At 49.7% G+C, this 18706-nt stretch overlaps 1 protein-coding gene across 1 annotated transcript in view; it reads right to left on the bottom strand.

Moving 5' to 3' along the window:
• Nucleotides 1–6766, bottom strand: part of LOC142574602 (protein I'm not dead yet-like) — a 72936-nt gene extending 66170 nt beyond the window's left edge. The window contains exon 1 of the mRNA XM_075683647.1: nt 6647–6766. Within this exon, the coding sequence (XP_075539762.1) occupies nt 6647–6766 (120 nt within the window). The remainder of the gene's footprint in view (nt 1–6646) is intronic.
• Nucleotides 6767–18706: the final 11940 nt, after the last annotated feature.

The following is an 18706-nucleotide window of genomic DNA, read 5'->3' as shown; positions in this document are numbered from 1 at the left end:
GCGCGAACCCTGGCATCATACAAGATGTAGACGTGCTCGGCAAGGTACTCTGCAGTGACCATAGAATGGTAAGAACTCGAATTAGCCTAGACTTGAGGAGGGAACGGAAGAAACTGGTACACAAGAAGCCAATCAATGAGTTAGCGGTAAGAGGGAAACTAGAGGAATTCCGGATCAAGCTACAGAACAGGTACTCGGCTTTAACTCAGGAAGAGGACCTTAGTGTTGCAGCAATGCACGACAATCTCATGGGCATCATTAAGGAGTGCGCAATAGAAGTCGGTGGTAACGCCGTTATACAGGAAACCAGTAAGCTATCGCAGGAGACGAAAGATCTGATCAAGAAACGCCAATGTATGAAAGCCTCTAACCCTACAGCTAGAATAGAACTGGCAGAACTTTCTAAGTTAATCAACAAGCGTAAGACAGCGGACATCAGAAACTATAATATGGATAGAATTGAACAGGCTCTCAGGAACGGAGGAAGCCTAAAAACAGTGAAGAAGAAACTAGGAATAGGCAAGAATCAGACGTGTGCGTTAAGAGACAAAGCCGGCAATATCGTTACCAATATGGATGAGATAGTTCAAGTGGCTGAGGAGTTCTATAGAGATTTATACAGTACCAGTGGTACCCACGACGATAGTGGAAGAGAGAATAGCCTAGAGGAATTCGAAATCCCACAGGTAACGCCAGAAGAAGTAAAGAAAGCCTTAGGAGCTATGCAAAGGGGGAAGGCAGCTGGGGAGGATCAGGTAACAGCAGATTTGTTGAAGGATGGTGGTCAGATTGTTCTAGAGAAACTAGCCACCCTGTATACGCAATGCCTCATAACCTCGAGCGTACCGGAATCTTGGAAGAACGTTAACATAATCCTAATCCATAAGAAAGGGGACGCCAAAGACTTGAAAAATTATAGACCGATCAGCTTACTGTCCGTTGCCTACAAAGTATTTACTAAGGTAATCGCAAATAGAATCAGGAACACCTTAGACTTCTGTCAACCAAAGGACCAGGCAGGATTCCGTAAAGGCTACTCAACAATAGACCATATTCACACTGTCAATCAAGTGATAGAGAAATGTGCAGAATATAACCAACCCTTATATATAGCTTTCATTGATTACGAGAAAGCGTTTGATTCAGTCGAAACCTCAGCAGTCATGGAGGCATTACGGAATCAGGGTGTAGATGAGCCATATGTAAACATACTGGAAGATATCTATAGCGGCTCCACAGCCACCGTAGTCCTCCACAAAGAAAGTAACAAAATCCCTATAAAGAAAGGCGTCAGACAGGGAGATACGATATCTCCAATGCTATTCACAGCATGTTTACAGGAGGTATTCAGAGGCCTGGAGTGGGAAGAATTGGGGATAAAAGTTGATGGAGAATACCTTAGCAACTTGCGATTCGCTGATGATATTGCCTTGCTTAGTAACTCAGGAGACCAATTGCAATGCATGCTCACTGACCTGGAGAGGCAAAGCAGAAGGGTGGGTCTGAAAATTAATTTGCAGAAAACTAAAGTATTGTTTAACAGTCTCGGAAGAGAACAGCAGTTTACGATAGGTAGCGAAGCACTGGAAGTGGTAAGGGAATACATCTACTTAGGGCAGGTAGTGACCACGGATCCGGATCATGAGACTGAAATAACCAGAAGAATAAGAATGGGCTGGGGTGCGTTTGGCAGGCATTCTCAAATCATGAACAGCAGGTTGCCACTATCCCTCAAAAGGAAAGTGTATAACAGCTGTGTGTTACCAGTACTCACATATGGGGCAGAAACCTGGAGGCTTACGAAAAGGGTTCTGCTGAAATTGAGGACGACGCAACGAGCTATGGAAAGAAGAATGATGGATGTAACGTTAAGGGATAAGAAAAGAGCAGATTGGGTGAGGCAACAAACGCGGGTAAACGACATCTTAGTTGAAATCAAGAAAAAGAAATGGGCATGCAGGACATGTAATGAGGAGGGAAGATAACCGATGGTCATTAAGGGTTACGGACTGGATTCCAAGGGAAGGGAAGCGTAGCAGGGGGCGGCAGAAAGTTAGGTGGGCGGATGAAATTAAGATGTTTGCAGGGACAACATGGCCACAATTAGTACATGGCCGGGGTAGTTGGAGAAGTATGGGAGAGGCCTTTGCCCTGCAGTGGGCGTAACTAGGCTGATGATGATGATGATGATGATGCACAACCGTTAGAAGAAGCCGGATCGCGATTTGATCAGGGAACGCGATTTTATTAGCAGAAAGTTTGGCGATAGCGATCGGCCATTCATGTCATGCTTGTGTTGCTACTGAGTATAAACTACTGAGCATGTTGGGTTCGAATGACATAGGGTTAAGTTTGACCACTTTGAGTTCTTCTAACGAACGCATAAATCTCAAAATCGTTTCTTTTTTTCTTTCGCATTCAGCCTCCATCACACAATGCGGCAACCGCAGGCCGCAGGGAGAAATCGAACCTTTCGACTTCGTGTCCAACAACAAAACGACTTAAGGCTCGCTTATAGAACTTTTGCATATTGCCTACAACCCTGTGCGCACGCCGTGTTCCAGCCACCATCGTGAAGATTATGGACCTGTGGGCGAACGCAGGCCGCGCATAAGAAGTTTGGGACCAGCCGCGCACGCTCTCCTGTAACTCAGAGACAATCCAATTCTCTGAGTTCACTGTGCTGTGACGTGTATAGACGGCGTGTTCGCCGCACGACGTGGCCCTGTGGATACAAAGCCTGGTTGCCTGCAACGGGATGGGTGGAATACCCTGGCATGCTCCCATCACGAAGGAGTCGTCGTCGACGGGACGATGTACTGCGGCAACAACTTTTGTAAAGCATTACGACAATCCGGATTCCGTCAGAGCAAACTACACGAAAAAAAAAAGAAGGGAAACGATCTAATGGTCGATTCGGTGTTTCTCCCGAGTCTGATTGCAAGACGCTCCACACCCGAGTTCGAAAAAAAAAAGAGCACGCTCCGCCCGAGCGGCGCGTGTCACTTTCCGGTGCAGTGAGAGGGAAGGAAGCGAAGGTCGAGTGGAACTTTCGGTGGTGCCGGAATTAACGCCGCCGCATCACGTAACACTATAGCACCACGGCGCACAATAGCATCACGGCGAGCGAGAGCGCAAGTCAGACACAGAATAAGCAGGCTACGAAAGCTACCGCTACAGTGGGCTTCGCTTGCAAGACAGTCCTACGCCAGCATAGCGAGTGGCGTCTGCACGTCGTCATTCGTTTCATTCGGTGCAGGCTTCTTGCAGGACGAGTTCACAGCATTCCCCGCACTCGTCGGAAAGGTAGTGCCCCGTTTGTGTTGCCGCGGTGTCGTGCCGCTTTCGCGCGGCCAAGAACCGGCACTGAACTGGCGGTTCTCGAAGTGCAGGGTGAATCGAATGGGCCCTACGATATAAGATGCTGTCACCGCTTGTCTCTCGACTTAACTGCATACGACTGAAGGTGCCGCAAACAAATGTAAACGCTGCGGCGTCGCCAGCATTGACGTTAGGCACACTACGCGAGACCGCACAACTGCGAAACCGTCCCAACGGTCGAGCCGACACCGGCGAAAGAGCGCTGACGGAATCCGAATAGCGCTCGAGCGACTGCAGACCGGCCGGATCTCGCAACTGGTCCGACGTTGTCGGTGTGAGCACTTCTGGGCGATCCGAGTCGGATTTGGGCCTTTTGAAAGAATCAACTGAATGCAGTCAGAGAGCCCTTTTTCGACCACACGAACAAAGTGAACACATCACGGAGCACTCCCAAACAACCACACGAAGTCGCCATATGAAGGGCGACATGCTGCATCTTGTGTACTGGTGTATAGCGATCCCGCAATGTCATCTAGCACGGCGGAGTGGCCTCGCGGATTCTAGAGTATTCGGCCCCACGGTTTGGTCGGCTTAATTGTAGCAGCCACCGTTAGCTGGCCTGTTGTGCGCTGGCTAAACGTGACTGCCGTCACATATGCGGCTTTGGGCGAATGACACAGCTCATTACAATGCTGCTGTAGGTCTTGAGTACGAAAAAAAAACTGATAAATAGCCAAGTGTGCGTTTCACATATTACATTAAGTATACTGTGTGACTTGTGAATCAAAGCTGCAGCACTTATGTGTAATAAGTGAAATATGGACGAATGGTTGGAGCTGAAGTTCGCTGTACCAGATAATGTGTTGGATTTTGCCCTCTTATGTACAAACTACGGCCGCAACTGTCTACGAAGACGCAATGATTACATGGCGAAACGCAGCTGTAGGTCACCAGGTCGAATTTAAGTGAAGGAACGCTGGAGCAACAGCACCAACGTATACCTGCTCGCGGTGGAGCAGGTAACCGCCTATATGGTCTATCCATGTGGTCTATTCCTCACAATGGTGGCCGAAAACCAGCGTCGCCTGACTGCCGCACTGGGTTGTCGGCCTTATGTAAGTCCCCTATAGAATGCGCGCCAGCAAGCGCCAGTCAAAGTTCGCCCCTGCAAGCGCGCTGCGCTGCTGCAATGTATCGTTTTATAGCGCAGTGACGGATGGAGAGTCGCTATTGGCCTCGAGCTCCACCACTGGAAAGGCTGGCGCCACCGTCGGCGTGACGTGCTAGGAGGGATCACGTGGACATAGCGGCCGCGTCGGCTGCTTCGGGAGCGCCGAAGCGAGCTGAAAACGAGCTTTCGTACGCTGCGGTCCTCATTTAGTGGCAAAATTTTCCCCCTTCGAGTGTCTCCTTTACAACGCTTGAAAGCACTACAATAGGTAGTGGCTGCCTTTGAGGGCGCGCAACATGGTAGGCTACTGCTCGGTGCCGCAGGGCCGGACGCACGTAACGGAGGCCGGTGTCAGACTTATTCACACGTAGCCGCAGGACAAGAAGCTGCGTGAAGCTTGGCTCGCGAAACATAAAACCGACAAACAGTCATCGGCTACAACTCTGGTATGCAGCAAGCACAGACGCGAGGAAGATTTCTGCTACGGCGCCCGGTCTGCGATGTTCTGAAAACGCGCACTGAGACGCTCGATCCAGTCCGCTGCCCGACTAATGTCATGTTGGTTTGGTCAATGAGCTTGTCGATGCTATAGATACTGGCAAGTTCAGTGGAGTGGAAAGGCAGCGGTAAGAAGCACATTTAAAGAAAGCATGGCATATGGTCATGTTTATGTTATGAATTAATGCACTGGATTACAAAAAAAGGAGCAGCGGGAAATTGCACGCTGAGAACACCGATAAACATACAGTGCGACGCACTGTGCGAAGCACTGTACAGTGCGAAGCACATTTAAAAAAAGCATGGCATATGGTCATGTTTATGTTATGAATTAATGCACTGGATTACAAAAAAAGGAGCAGCGGGAAATTGCACGCTGAGAACACCGATAAACATACAGTGCGACGCAACTCGAGAAATAATATTGAAAGTTCAAAGAATTTAGAAGAAAAAATATTGAATCGTCACGACGGCACATCACAGTCCCTATAGGCGTCGAAGTCTCTACAATGAAATTACTTTTGAAACGCTCTGATAGCGCCCACGCAACAATGGTTGCTTGTATACTGTCAAATGCTCATATTCTGCGGCCTAAAGCTCATGGCACGGTGCGAAAACGCGCGCGCGGAGAAAGCGAAACAGTGCGCGGACAAGCATGCAGACGCGCATTCGGTCGCTGCGAATCTGCGCGATCGCTGCATTGAGGCTTCGTTCTATTACGCTCCATTTAGTTATACAAACACTATAAGAACATACTTCACATAGTTTGCTCTCAGCGTTTACCTGCCTTTCACGCAAGAAGCTGGTTCGGGAGACTTCATCACGGCGACCGCGCGCAGTGGCGTTCACTGTACGTATTCGGTAAAGAGATAGAGTCTGTAAACGATTGTGTGCTTTCAGTTTGCCCAAGATTATTATTTAGACAGTAAAAAACATCTCTCGTTTCGAAAGTACTTACAGAAATGTCCGGGAGAGCTCGCGCGTGGTGTTTTCAGTGAGCGCTGACAGCAAAACCTATGAGGAGCGCGCCACGTGATCCCTCATACTACGCCAGCGAGGCGCTTCCGATAGATGGCGACTCCGTAACTCCTCGCCGCCAATATTGTACGCTGTCTCGAATCGCGGTGCTGTTGCATGCTGTACGCAAGTCTATCCAGTGCGCTCTATTTACTACCATGCCGTGCGCGATCGTATCATGCCGCTTCCGCCATCGCAGATATCCATGCGCTCGCTCTCTGCTGCGCGCAAGAGTTGCAGGTCGTACAGGTAGAGCATATATGTACTGCATGGGTAACGCAAGCGTAGTAGTCCGGCGAGAGATGGAGCATGCTCTGTATATGTTCTATTACGGTCCCTAGAATATACCGGCCAACGTATCCATGTATCCTATAGGGATCGTATAGTTCTATCTCGACGACGACGAGGCGGGCAGGCACTAACATACGCCGGTTTACGTCAGCCACGGTGACGCGCTGGACTACCGTGCATGCGCCGGACTAAAAAGCGCTCACCTCCCTCCCGCGCAACGTAACGACCGCACCTGCCGACCCTGCGTCGGGCTTTGCACTAGATCTTAGCCGCCGCGCCAACGTGACAAGTCATGTTGGGCAGGTATTCGAGGCCCAAAGCACCACAGTGACCTCCCCGCACACGTACGTTGAAGTACAGGGCGGTCGTTTCGCCGGTGCTGAGGATGCCCAGGAGCGGGAACATGGCCAGCGGCAGCAACGCCGTGGCCGGCAGCGGGATGATCTCGGTGGTCCAGTACATGGCCATCCACACCATACAGTAGACGCACCACCCGGCCTGCAAGTACGTTACTGTATAGGCTCGGCCGAGCTTCGAATAAGCGAGCCAAACATAAACAGGGCTTCGAGCACGCCCTTTACAAAATTTTATTTCACCAATGTACGATCTGCTTAAACATTTTTGAAGACAGTGCGGTGCAGAAATTTATTTATTTATTTACACATACCGCTACCCAATTCGCTGGGAATTTGCAGAAGTGGAGACAGATCAGAACGAGCTATAATGAGATAATATTCGGCATCGTTAGGCATTTCTTTCAGGTATAAGACATAATGCGACTACATTAACGCAGTCTGTGTTGCTATATATGGCTCTCAAGCGCAAAATATTTAACAACGAACGTGGTTAGGCACATCGTGCGCAAATTAGTCATAAGGCAACAAGTGCAATGCACTGTCTAACTCATACTGTAAATGACAGGGAAGTAAATGTAAAATAGCTTAGAACAGAAAAGGCATACACGATGTGATTATCAACAGGTGAGTGATCTAGAGAGATCTGTAGCACACCACTACGTGCCACAATAGCCCGGTCACAAAAAGACGACGACGACAAGCCAGCACGCTGACGGTGCGCGAGCAGTGGAATAGGCGGAAAGATTCCGCCTGATTGAGCGGGCTCGGCTGAAAATATAATTTCTGGGCACCAGGCACCAGCGTCAGTCTCGTTTTTCTTCACCCACAAATTGCTGACTCCGGACTTCGCGTCATCGCTCTCAGCTCCGGGTGCCTCAGCCGCTTCGCTCCTACCGCCGCAAGGAGCTCGAGCCCCGCTGTCTTCGCAGTCAGCCTTCTGTCCAGTCAGCCATGGCCTCGGATTCTCCCGATCACTTGCTGCCGTCAGCGCCACTACCCCGCGATCTTCACGTTTCCACTCTTACGCTCTTAGAGTTCTGGTCGTTGGACTCGGGACATTGGTTCATTCTGGCGCCTTCAATTGATAGCGCACTTCTAGAACTTTTACTGCAGCGCCTTCCACCGCAGGTGCGCATGATCCTGACCGCGTCTTCATTCTCGACATTGGAATGTCTGGCCCAGTTGGCCGTCAAGATTATGGACGTCCGTCTTCCCTCTGTGGTCACAGTTCAACGCCCTCCTGACTCTCCGTCCCGCGGCGCAGCCGCTTGCGACAGCTAGCGCGTCTCCTCGAAGCTAACGGGGAGCTCACACGGCAAGTAGTCCGACTGACAGCTGAGGTCGTTGCCATCCGAACATGCCGGACGCGTTCTTCGTCACTGACATCGCCGTCCCAGTCCCCGTCATTCTGGACGCCGTTCGCCTCCTCCCGTTACGCTTTTTTGGTACCACCGTCACCATGGCTCTCGCACAAACCAGTGCCGCCAGCCCTGCTCCTACGTGCGATACGGTTAGGCCGAACATTGACGACCACCGCTGTTCCCGGCCCCAGATCCAGTCGCCTTTTCCATGTCACTGACAGCGTCACCAAAGTCCGCTACCTCGTCGACCCTGGCGCCGAGATATGCGTCCTTCCTCCTATGTTGGCTGAGCGCCGCTATCCTCCCGACTCGCCTCCTCTCAGCGCGGTCAACGGATCGACCAGCTGGACCTAAATACGGACAAAAGTCGGCGACTCTTGAGATCGGCCTCAGACGTACATTTAGCTGGATCTTTTGTCATCGCGACTGCGCATCAGCCCAGCATCGGAAAAAAAAGATTATTTGGCATTACAAGCTCGTCGTCGACCTGCGGCACAGCCGCATCTTGGACTCCGAGACAAGCTTAACCGTCCAAGGAGTTTCTTGTCGCGATCCGCCACTTCGACTTCTCCAGGCGCACCTGGGCGTTCCCGACCCATAGTCAGCCGTCCTTGCCGAGTTTCCGGGCGTCTTCTGACCCCCTCCTTTCAGTCCTCGGTCGCTCATAGCGTGACACGTCATATCGTAAGGTCTAACCCTCCCCTGCTGGCTCAGACTCGTCGCCTCGCGCCGGATCGTCTAGCTGTCGCCAAAGATGAGTTTGAACACATGCTTGACCTTGGTTTCATTCGTCCCTCCTCCAGTCCTTAGGCCTCGCCACTCCATATGGTGCGCAAGACCGGTGACCCGCATCCCTGCGGCGATTACCGTGCTCTCAACAAGGCCACTGTCCTGGAGCAATACCCAATACCTCACATTCAGAACTTCACGTCGGCACGGCACGGTTGCACCATTTTTAGCAAGGTCGACTTGGTGAAAGCCTACCAACAGATTCCTGTGCAACCCTCAGATATTTCCCAACACCTCCATTATAACACCCTTCGGCCTGTCCGAATCAGCGCATACATGCCTTTCGGTCGTCGTAATGCGGCCCAGACCCTTCAGCGTTTAGTTGGCCACGTATTACGCGGCTTTATGTGCTTCTTTGCCTATCTTGACGACATCCTCGTTTAGAGCACCATCGCCGACACTAACAGGCTCCGTCTACGTCAAGTGCCCGAAAGACTCGGCAAGTTTGGTCTTGTCGTTAACGATCGGAAGAGCGGGTTTGCCGTTACGGAGTTGGATTTCCTCGGCCATCGCGTCAACGCGCACGGCATTCGTCCACTCCCGACCCCCGTCACAGCCATCCGTGTGTTTCCCCAGCCATCCAGCCCCATGTAACTTCGCGCATTTCTTGGCCTCGCCAACTATTACCGCCGCTTCATTCTTCGCTGCGCCATTGTACTGCAGCCTCTCCATCTTCTCTCGGGCCTTAAGACACCGAATACTCCCGTGGCCTAGAATGACACCACTGACCGCGCATTTAGAGGCATCAAATAAACCATTACCGGCGCGACGCTCCTCTTCCGCCCCAAATGCGAAGCCCCAACACCTGTCATGGTTGATGCATCGGACACCGCTGTCGGTGTAGCCTTACAGCATATTCGTTGCTGCTGCTTGGCAGCCCATCGCCTTCTTTTCCAAGAAGCTTGCGCCCCCTGAGCGCCGCTACAGCACATTCGACCGAGAGCTGCTCACCATCTATTTGGCTGTGAAGCACTTTCGACAATTTCTCGAGGGACGCTCCTTCCATGTCCTTACCGACCAGAAACCACTGACTTCCGCCCTACCGTCCAGGAGAACCTCCAACGCTCCCCGCGAAATCAAGCAGCTCGTCTACATTTCCGAATTCACCAGTGACATTCCTCACGTCAGCGGGAAATCCAACACCATTGCCGACGCACTTTCGCGCGCCGCCATCCATGCAACGGACCACGGCCGACTGATCATCGTGAATTCATGGCCATGGCTACCGCCCAGGTTGTCGACGCCGAGCTCCAGCTGCTCCGCACGAGTGGTACTTATCTGGTGTTTGAAGATATCTTGCTTCCTGAATGCGATGTGTCCCTCGTTTGTGATACGTCGGCCGGACGTCCTCGTCCTATACGTGCCTCGCCCATACTGCCGGGCCGTCTTTGATGCCCTCCATTCTTTGGCTCCTCCTGGCATTCGCGCGATACAGCGACTCGTCCTTTCTCGCTATGTGTGGCCCAGTATCAACGTAGACGTTCGTCGCCGGTCACGCGCGTGCCTCAACTGCCAACAGTCTAAAGGGCATCGTCGCACTGCGACTCCTCTTGGCTCATTCCCGTCCCCGGACGCCCGCTTCAACCCGCTTCCAGCCTCCTTCCTCCCCGCAGGAACCATTGCTAAGTACGAACCATCGACCGCAGTCATCATCTCGACTCAACATTCTTGCGAATCTGTCTCGGCTACTAAGCATTAATCACGTCAAGACTACCTCGTACCACCCGATATTCAATGGGATCCTCGAACGTTTTTACCGCCAACTGAAGGCTCTCATGGCTTGGACTTTTCCTTCATGGTGTATCGAGCACCTCCCTTTCGTTGTGCTTGGCATCCGCACCACTCTAAGAAGTGACTCTTCCACCAGCGCCGCCGAGCTTACGTTTGGCCCCACTCTACGAGCCCCTGACGAATTCTTTCACGACTCGCCCGCCGTACCTGCTGACGTTTCCGACTACACCTACCGTCTACGGATAATAGGAATAATAACAACGCCGACTAAAATAAAGTTGTCTAAATATCCTTAAACGTTTCGGCTTCCACGCGGAAGCCTTGTTCGCTGAGCTGAGAGATAAAACCGCGTCAATAATCACTTCAGGCACCTTGCATATGTTGGCGGTAGACTGCCATCGTTTCGATTAAGCGTGTGTGCGGTTGTTTGGATAGTCAGGGATTCCAGATAGCTTCGCTTCGTCCAGTGCTTCTCTTGGGTGATGACTGAAGCTTGGCTTCAGTTGAAATCTTGTTGCTTCGATTCTGCATGTTCTGCCGAGTGCACTGGAAGTGACTTTTTCTTTTTCACATCGTTCAAGTGCTCCTTTAGGCGCCGCTCAAAATTGCTACTTTAACCAATGCAGACATGATTGCAGTCCCCGCACGGTGCCTTATATACAACGCTAGGGAACAGGGAACCTTTCTTTTCTAAGTTTGCCTTTGGCGATGACAAGCCCGTGACCACGGTGCTCGTGACGTAACTTGCGGCTGGGAACATGGGCGACTCGCACGTTATAATGCAAGACACGTGACAAAACTTCGCTGATGCCGGGAACATACGGGATGGCGGCGCGACGTTGGCGGGAGGCATCACGTGGTTCCGTAGGGCACGAAGCTTTTTTTTTTTTTTTGAAGAAGTAATAAAGCTTTTTTTGGGTAGCTGCACGCGCCGAGCTTATGTCAGATGCAGGCCAAATCGGAAACCAAGTATTCTGGCTTACTACAAATCCTATGGGCTCTCTTGGTTCACGCCGCCATCCCGTACGTTCCCGGCATCAGCGAAGCTCTGGCACTTCTTCAGAATATTTTAGCTTATCATTTCTGGTTTCATTTTAGACGGGGGTCAGAGGAGGTTACGGCCGTATACACATTCGTCGACTATACTTGTCGACAGAATATGATAGGCTCAAAGTATTGGTCGCCAGGTGTTTCTTTCCGCCGGTGATGATCCGGAAACCTCTCGGTAAGTACTTTTTAGCTTTCACCTTGCTATTCATGTAGAGCGGCAGCGGTAGCAGCAGGGTGGGAACGCCCACGATGTACGTCATGCGCCACGACCGTTCCTTGCGATCTTCGTGCTCTGCCCCTCGCTGCAACTCCTGCTCCAGCAGCAGCATCTGCTGCTGATCCTGCAGCAGCTGCTGCCCGTAGCCCATCGGACTGAGCAGGTTCTGCATACGCGGACGCAGCCATATAGCGACACTAAAGTGATGATACGTGCAACGTCGATCGCGTGCAACATTTCGTGAAAGGCCCAGTGCTTTGCGGCACCGTCTGGTGCCGCCGCTGTACAGCCGGTGACAACCTAAGAACTGCAAACAAGCTCTACCCACAAAAAAAAAAGAAAGAAAGAAAAGCGCACTGCACGCGCTCTTCACCTCTGAATGAAAGCCTACCCAGCTTGGAGTCTGCTCACAACTTAATTAGTTTGATCTGCTAACGTAAATGATATTAATTGGAAAATAAAAGCCAGTTGTTTCAAGCTGAAATGTTAGCTTTGGCCGAGCATTGATATCAGGATCCCCCATAAAATTTGACTAGACATTCACGTCTCATCCTGAAACCAGTGACAAAAAGACAGACCTGTATGGATGAAACATGGACGGTATTCTGCAGGAGTCCACCTAGTGGACTCTCCATTTCGGCCGCTGCTGATTGGATGCAGCTGTACGAGCGAGGAGCGTCCCTAGCCATTTCTCCCTTTTGTTTCAAAAAACGCGAAACCGCGCATGACGCAGGTAAATAAGCGAACGTAATTCGCTCGCACAGCTATGCAAATTGTGTTTGAGTTGGGCAGCGTATGTACGTATAGCGCTTTAATTCTTAGGTTGTCACCGACTATAAGCCCGTTTCGCTGCTGCCATGTGGCAAGTATACGTACAGTGCGAGCAGATACGGATACAAAGCAACGAAACCTTTAAAAATAAGACTGATAGAGCACAACTACAATGCCTAAGAATTCCGAGAAGAAAACATTTATTTCTGGCGATGTTTTAACCACATCATCTTAATTCCTAGAGACACCATCTCAGGATGACTGTCGTTAAGATTCGCATTGAGGCAGTGTAGTGACACACCATATGTTGTCTCTAACAAGAGCCAACAAGAAATATGTTGTCTCCAATAAGAGCGTAGTCATAATTAGGTAAAAAGAGGCACGCTTCAAGGCTGCACCTCTCAGGATTGCCTATTGATCTTTACAACTGTCTAAGCGCCCAAGAAAAGGTTGAGCAAAGCAATTTTACCTATAGTCGGCGGGGGTGTTGCTTATTGTGGCTTGCAAGCGCTTCTGGGCAATGGTAGTAGGCCCTATTTTATCGAATAAAAATACGGTCAGAATCCCATCGTGATGCAGTTACCATTGAAGCAATACAAACCGTTTTATCGGCGAGGAGGAACGTAGCCTCGAACTAGTGCGCCGCACCGCTTTCCTCCTCGACCTAATATGTGCAGACAGCCGTTACTCCCGCCGGCAATTTGGAACAGTAGCGGTGTCACTGTGATTTTACGCGAATCTAACGTGTTCTGCCTGTGATTGCTGCCATGTCAAATGACTCGAGGTCAACGCGAGCTACCACTATGCTGTATTCTACTGCAAAAAATAACTTAGCGTGTAAGCTTGGCCTTGTTGGTGATTCATTGGAATAAAAGAATACACGTGTCGCTCTCTCGTGTCCCTGTCTTTTTTGCGTTGTGTCTTTTTTTCAGGAAAAAAAAAGCAACTTTCGGAAGCGATTGTGAAGTGTTTCAACCGCGGTCACTTCGTGGTCACGGCCGCTGCGGTTACAGACAAGCGTTCGCTTTGGATTGCCAGCATAAACAAAAAGGACTTGACGTCATCAGCTTCATCACGTGTACTTTCAAAAACTTGGAGAACGCTAAAGATTCGCCTTTATGAGTGGAACGCGATAGCATTCAAAGATCTCTGACTGCTTCTTACGCTTCCCAACAACTGCAGTTTATGTAACCATAATGTTTTCTTGAAAACGCTAGCGGCGAACGCTATGCACGAAGGCCAGCTTTCTGGTTCTTTTTAATAATCTACTCGCCCCCCCCCCCCCGGCGGGTGCCGCCGCTGCGACGGATATGCAGAGGCGAGCGCCATCTGGATGGTGTTGCAAGAACCGAGTGGGGCGCTCCGCTCAGACTAAAACATACCTCTAACAACAGCCGGAAAAGGACATTGTGTTTGAGCTACAACGTAACTATTACGTTTTCTTATATATTCAACTTACAAGCCGACCCTCTCATGTCTGTATAGGTTGTGTGCAAGTCGTATTTTACGGTATTTTCTGACGCATTTTACTTCGAGAAATTCAATTAGTTCAGTAACGCATATATGCGCCCCGCGGAGGGCGTGCGTGGTTCGAAATCGAAACGTTTCAATTTCGCGTTATGACCAATTCCTGGGAAAAAAAAATCAACCATTGATTTTGTTTAGTTTATTATGTGTCATCATTTCGTGCCGTAGGTAAGAGCGCCGCGGCCGTAATTTCTCACAGCGACGCGACCGACATGCCAGAATAACCGACAACGAAACTTTCAACAAATACGTGTATTCTAAGGCCCATTACTCTTACATTGCTTTCTGTGCGTTTATGCCTTAAACGTCTGGACCAAACATGCCCCGAAACCCGGTATTTCATCCACTCTCGTGCCGGATCCCATGCAGCCCCGGTATTCCAGCGCAGTTCCGCGGTCTCCTGAGGCGCAGCGTGACGGAAGAACTGTTTCTCCATACCTGGTACTCCTCGATATCCATACTGCGACGGTGGAACGGTCGGAGACAACACACTTCTCGGAGCGTCCGGCTTCTTGCTTTCCTTCTTCTTCGACTTAAGAACGCCCCTCGTGAAGGCTGCGATACAACCACTTCGTCGTCTAGACGTGACACGTGCAATTAGGCCACCGGTGTTACTGCGTTTCCATTAGAGGCGGAGAATAACAGGCGATATAGAGGGATCTCTCTATTGGTTTCTGCCGATTCTCTGATTTCTGATTTCTCTGATTTCTGAAAACTGATTTCTGCCAAAATCTCTAGCTGGTTCTCTACAACTCTACGTAGGGAAGTGAGTGGGAACGGTTAGGCTCGCCTCTGTGACGATCCTTTTACGGGGCATTCGCACGACGGACCAAAATCCGTGGACGAGAATTACGCAGCTCAGTGCCGCCCAATCGCGCCGCGCACAAGAACGAAGCAGATAAGCTGCGGGCGGCGCGATTCGCCGCGGCTCAGTCACGGCATGCTCGTCCGCAGAATTTGGACGTCGTGTGAATAACTCATTATATATAGTGTCATGTGGCCGAGACGACAACGGCAAATCGGCAAATCGGCAACGGCAAATCGGGCGTTAAAGACGACGAAAAGCCCAGCGTGCGTAATGCGGGTGTCACACGTACGGCACCCTTTTGATCAAGCCCGATTCACGTCGAATTTGTCTGTCGTGATTGACTCCTTTGCGCAAACTGCACGGAGAAGCCAAACGCAGTCGTATTTACGACCGTTCATAACACACACCTTTCCGCAAGGCGAGCTTAACAAACTCAATTAACCGCCGGCGCTAGACAGACAATTGCCGACAATGACGGCCAGGCTAGCACCACCTGCGGCAAGAACACAGCTGTCATGCTACCGCTGGCACAAACCATCACGCGATGTTGAACTTCGATAAGCACGCTATTCAGCGCTACATGTGTTTTCCCCACGCAAGCGCGACTGACATACTCGAGCAACTTCACTTTCCATAACAGCCAAGTAAAACGTGTAATAAAACATCCGCCCCCATTATACTCAGTGAAAGTGGATGTACAGCGAAGCTGTTGCCGATGTTAGACAAGTACCGCCACCCCAACTGACGTATTAGACGGCATATATTAGACAAGCACCACCACGTGTCCAGAAGTGCAGCCTATATCTTCACTCTTCGAGGCCCCCCAACAAGCGCAGGTGCCTTATTGAACTAATTGAATTTTTCAAATTGCAGTAAAAAACGCAGCGCAAGAAGTTAAGAAATCGGCAAAACTGAAGTAATCAGCTTCGGAGAAGTGAAGCAGCCAGCATGAAAAGCAGCCGGGTGCGAAAAAATTGGGACCCGTGCGCGTGCACTGAGCGAGGAGTGTTTTCTGAGCTCCAGAGAAGTGAAGGCATATCAGTAAACATCACAAAAGAAAGCTTCGCTCATAACCGATTCCGAGAAATGCATGGAATTTTCTTGTTTAAAAGCAAATAATTTGAAGCATTGTTTGCTTGTACCAGCCACTTAGAGGTAGGTAAGTTCTAGTCTTACATCGCTTTGGTCCTCTGTTCAAAATACTAAAGAAAACAATGCTGGTAACCATAATTACCCATCGCTGCTGACCACAGTGTGGTAGCACTATGGTCCGCAGCGATGGCCACTATGTGACGTGAATCCTCTTATGGTTTGCCTTAGGACGTCTACGAGCAACTGCAGGGGTACTAGGCTAACCATAAGATGTTGATTCATTTCGCATTGTTTCCGCCTTCTGTATTAGAGCTCTTCTTTCTCTTTTGTCTTTTGAATGTGATGAACAACAGATGGCAAAATCTGACGCTGTACAAGACCTTCTAGATAACAGGCAGCATGAACACCGTAGCATTCCCTGGTGGTGAAGATATCTGGAGGTTTAATCTTCCTGTTTCATATCCCTTCTTCTTAATTTTACTGCTAGCTACATTTAAGTTATTTTACCTCCGTGCTGGTTTGTAGGTAAACAGCGATACATGGCGTCTGCTAGTCACAGCAGCTAGTCCTGTGACTGTGCCCTCCAGGTGGTGCACTTTTCTCTTCAGAAGTTGAATGGATGAGCAGTAAAACGTCTACCTGCTCCAACTCCAGTCCCGCATGGGACTGGAGTTCAAATTAAATAGGAACACTTCATTTCTTTATAAACTCGCAAACCATTTCGGTATTCCTATGATGGACATCAAAACTGAAGACAAGTTTCCATGGGAGGATACCTCTGACAAAGCACTCTCTTCCGGCAGTGCAACGATGATGATGACCAAAATGTGAGCTATCGTCAAATGGAATGCTTTCACCAACTGTTTTCAGTGCTTGTGTCATCACCTCTCCTGGCTCACATCTTTAGTCCCCATTGTAGTTCTAAGATTTTCCAACCTTGTGTTATACGCCAATGACAACTTTTTCCTGATTCTTGCCGTCCCCGTACATAACCTCACATATTATATTTGGGTCCATATTATACACGGGTTTTCAGGGTAGCTTAAGTAGCTGGATTTCCCACAGTACAAAGCAAGATGGGAGCAGGGGAAAGGGCACAGTGTGAAAAGCTATTCAGCAAAAGCCAGGACTAAACAGTCGACATAAATGATATGCTTTTGGTTAGATTTTGGTGTAATGTCTCATTTACAAAATGCTAGGGAATACTGCACCTTGGGTTTCAAGAGAGCAGAGTTCAGATCTCAGAGAGTGTATCGAAATGAGTGTAAGCAAAAAGATAATTGTAAATTTTGGCATCCAATGAAAATAGTTGCGTCTGCTAACTAGTTCAGAAGGATGACAGAGACATATAAACACACAGCATAGTATGTGTGTATGGAGCCTTTGTACTGCGACTATGTGACCAGAAATCGAATCACTCCTGGAGCAAACTGCCAACTTTATTGTTGCGTACAAGCTTTCAGCACCAATCTTCTTTCAATGCTTGTAATAGACACTGGGAATTTTCAAACACGCTGTTGGCAATTCTGTAGGGCGATATTATTAATCTCTTTAGTAACTGTTATGCGGTCAACGACCAATTTTTCGGATATGCCCGATAATTCGGACACCTTCGAGGTACCGCCACGTACCCCATCGAGTCAAAGAACGTCCGAAATTTCACACGCAAAAGCTCTTCGCCGTCTGATTTTCCGGACTTTTTGCTATGACCGCAAAGCCACCCCCGCCGCCTCGAACAGGCACTCCCGCACGCAGATCCGCTAGCAGCCGTCGCCACCATTGCGGTAACGTCAGGCTTCGATGTTCCCTACTATGCTTCTTGCTGTTAGGTGCTTTGTTTTTCACTAAAAGAACTCGCGGCTGTCAGCAATGGCGTTGACCCAGCCTTTGTAATATTCGCCAATGGTTTCGAAGGTCGAAAAGCACGACGCGTTGCATAAATTCCCGAGTCAACTTCGCCCCTATACAGCTGTGTTATGCGGGGAAGCACACCATGAGTGAGAAGAGGCAATTCTTACGGGACATAGATGTATGCCTTAATTATACACGCGTTCACCGCTGCCTCCTGTCACCGTACAAGCACCGATACGCCTAATACGTTTACTAGCAGGCCTTCATTGCTATTTCAGATGTGCCTGTGGCGATTTGAATCCTTAGGGGCCAGTAAAAGGCATGCATTAATTTTTTTCATACTGCCCTACTTTTCAGACGTTCTCGCGTCCCTTAGGGAGTCCGAAAAATCGGACGTTGACTGTACCTAACTAGCCATGGCTAGTGGAAAATGCAGCGCAAGAAATCTGCACAGACTCGACGCAATGTTGGAGTCTAAATGACACACACCTTGTTTGAGTTATCGAGGAAGCAGCAGCAATGAATGACACAAACTCGGCCTTCTTGCCTATGGCTCTTAGCAGTCTGTGTCTGGAGAACGAAGGCGATGTATGATGTTTCTTGAGAGAAGAATATTGATGAGGGGTGCATTCACACAGTACACATAACGTGGTACACTTTAGGCGTCATAGGCCTTTGTTTCACAGTTGCATGTCCATTTTGGGGTCCTGGCCAAAAATGCGCTCATACACAATGGCACATACCCAGTGACCTAAGTTGTCTACTACGCCAGACAGCAGCTAACAGCAAGTTGTCTTTTTGTGCACGTACCCAATAAGCGCTACATAAAGCTTTTTCCAAGTGTTAAACTCACAA

The sequence above is a fragment of the Dermacentor variabilis genome, chromosome 3, assembly GCF_050947875.1.
Source record: "Dermacentor variabilis isolate Ectoservices chromosome 3, ASM5094787v1, whole genome shotgun sequence".
NCBI lineage: Eukaryota > Metazoa > Arthropoda > Arachnida > Ixodida > Ixodidae > Dermacentor > Dermacentor variabilis.
Note: the sequence above shows the minus strand (reverse complement) of the source record. Positions and strands in the feature narration are given on the sequence as shown.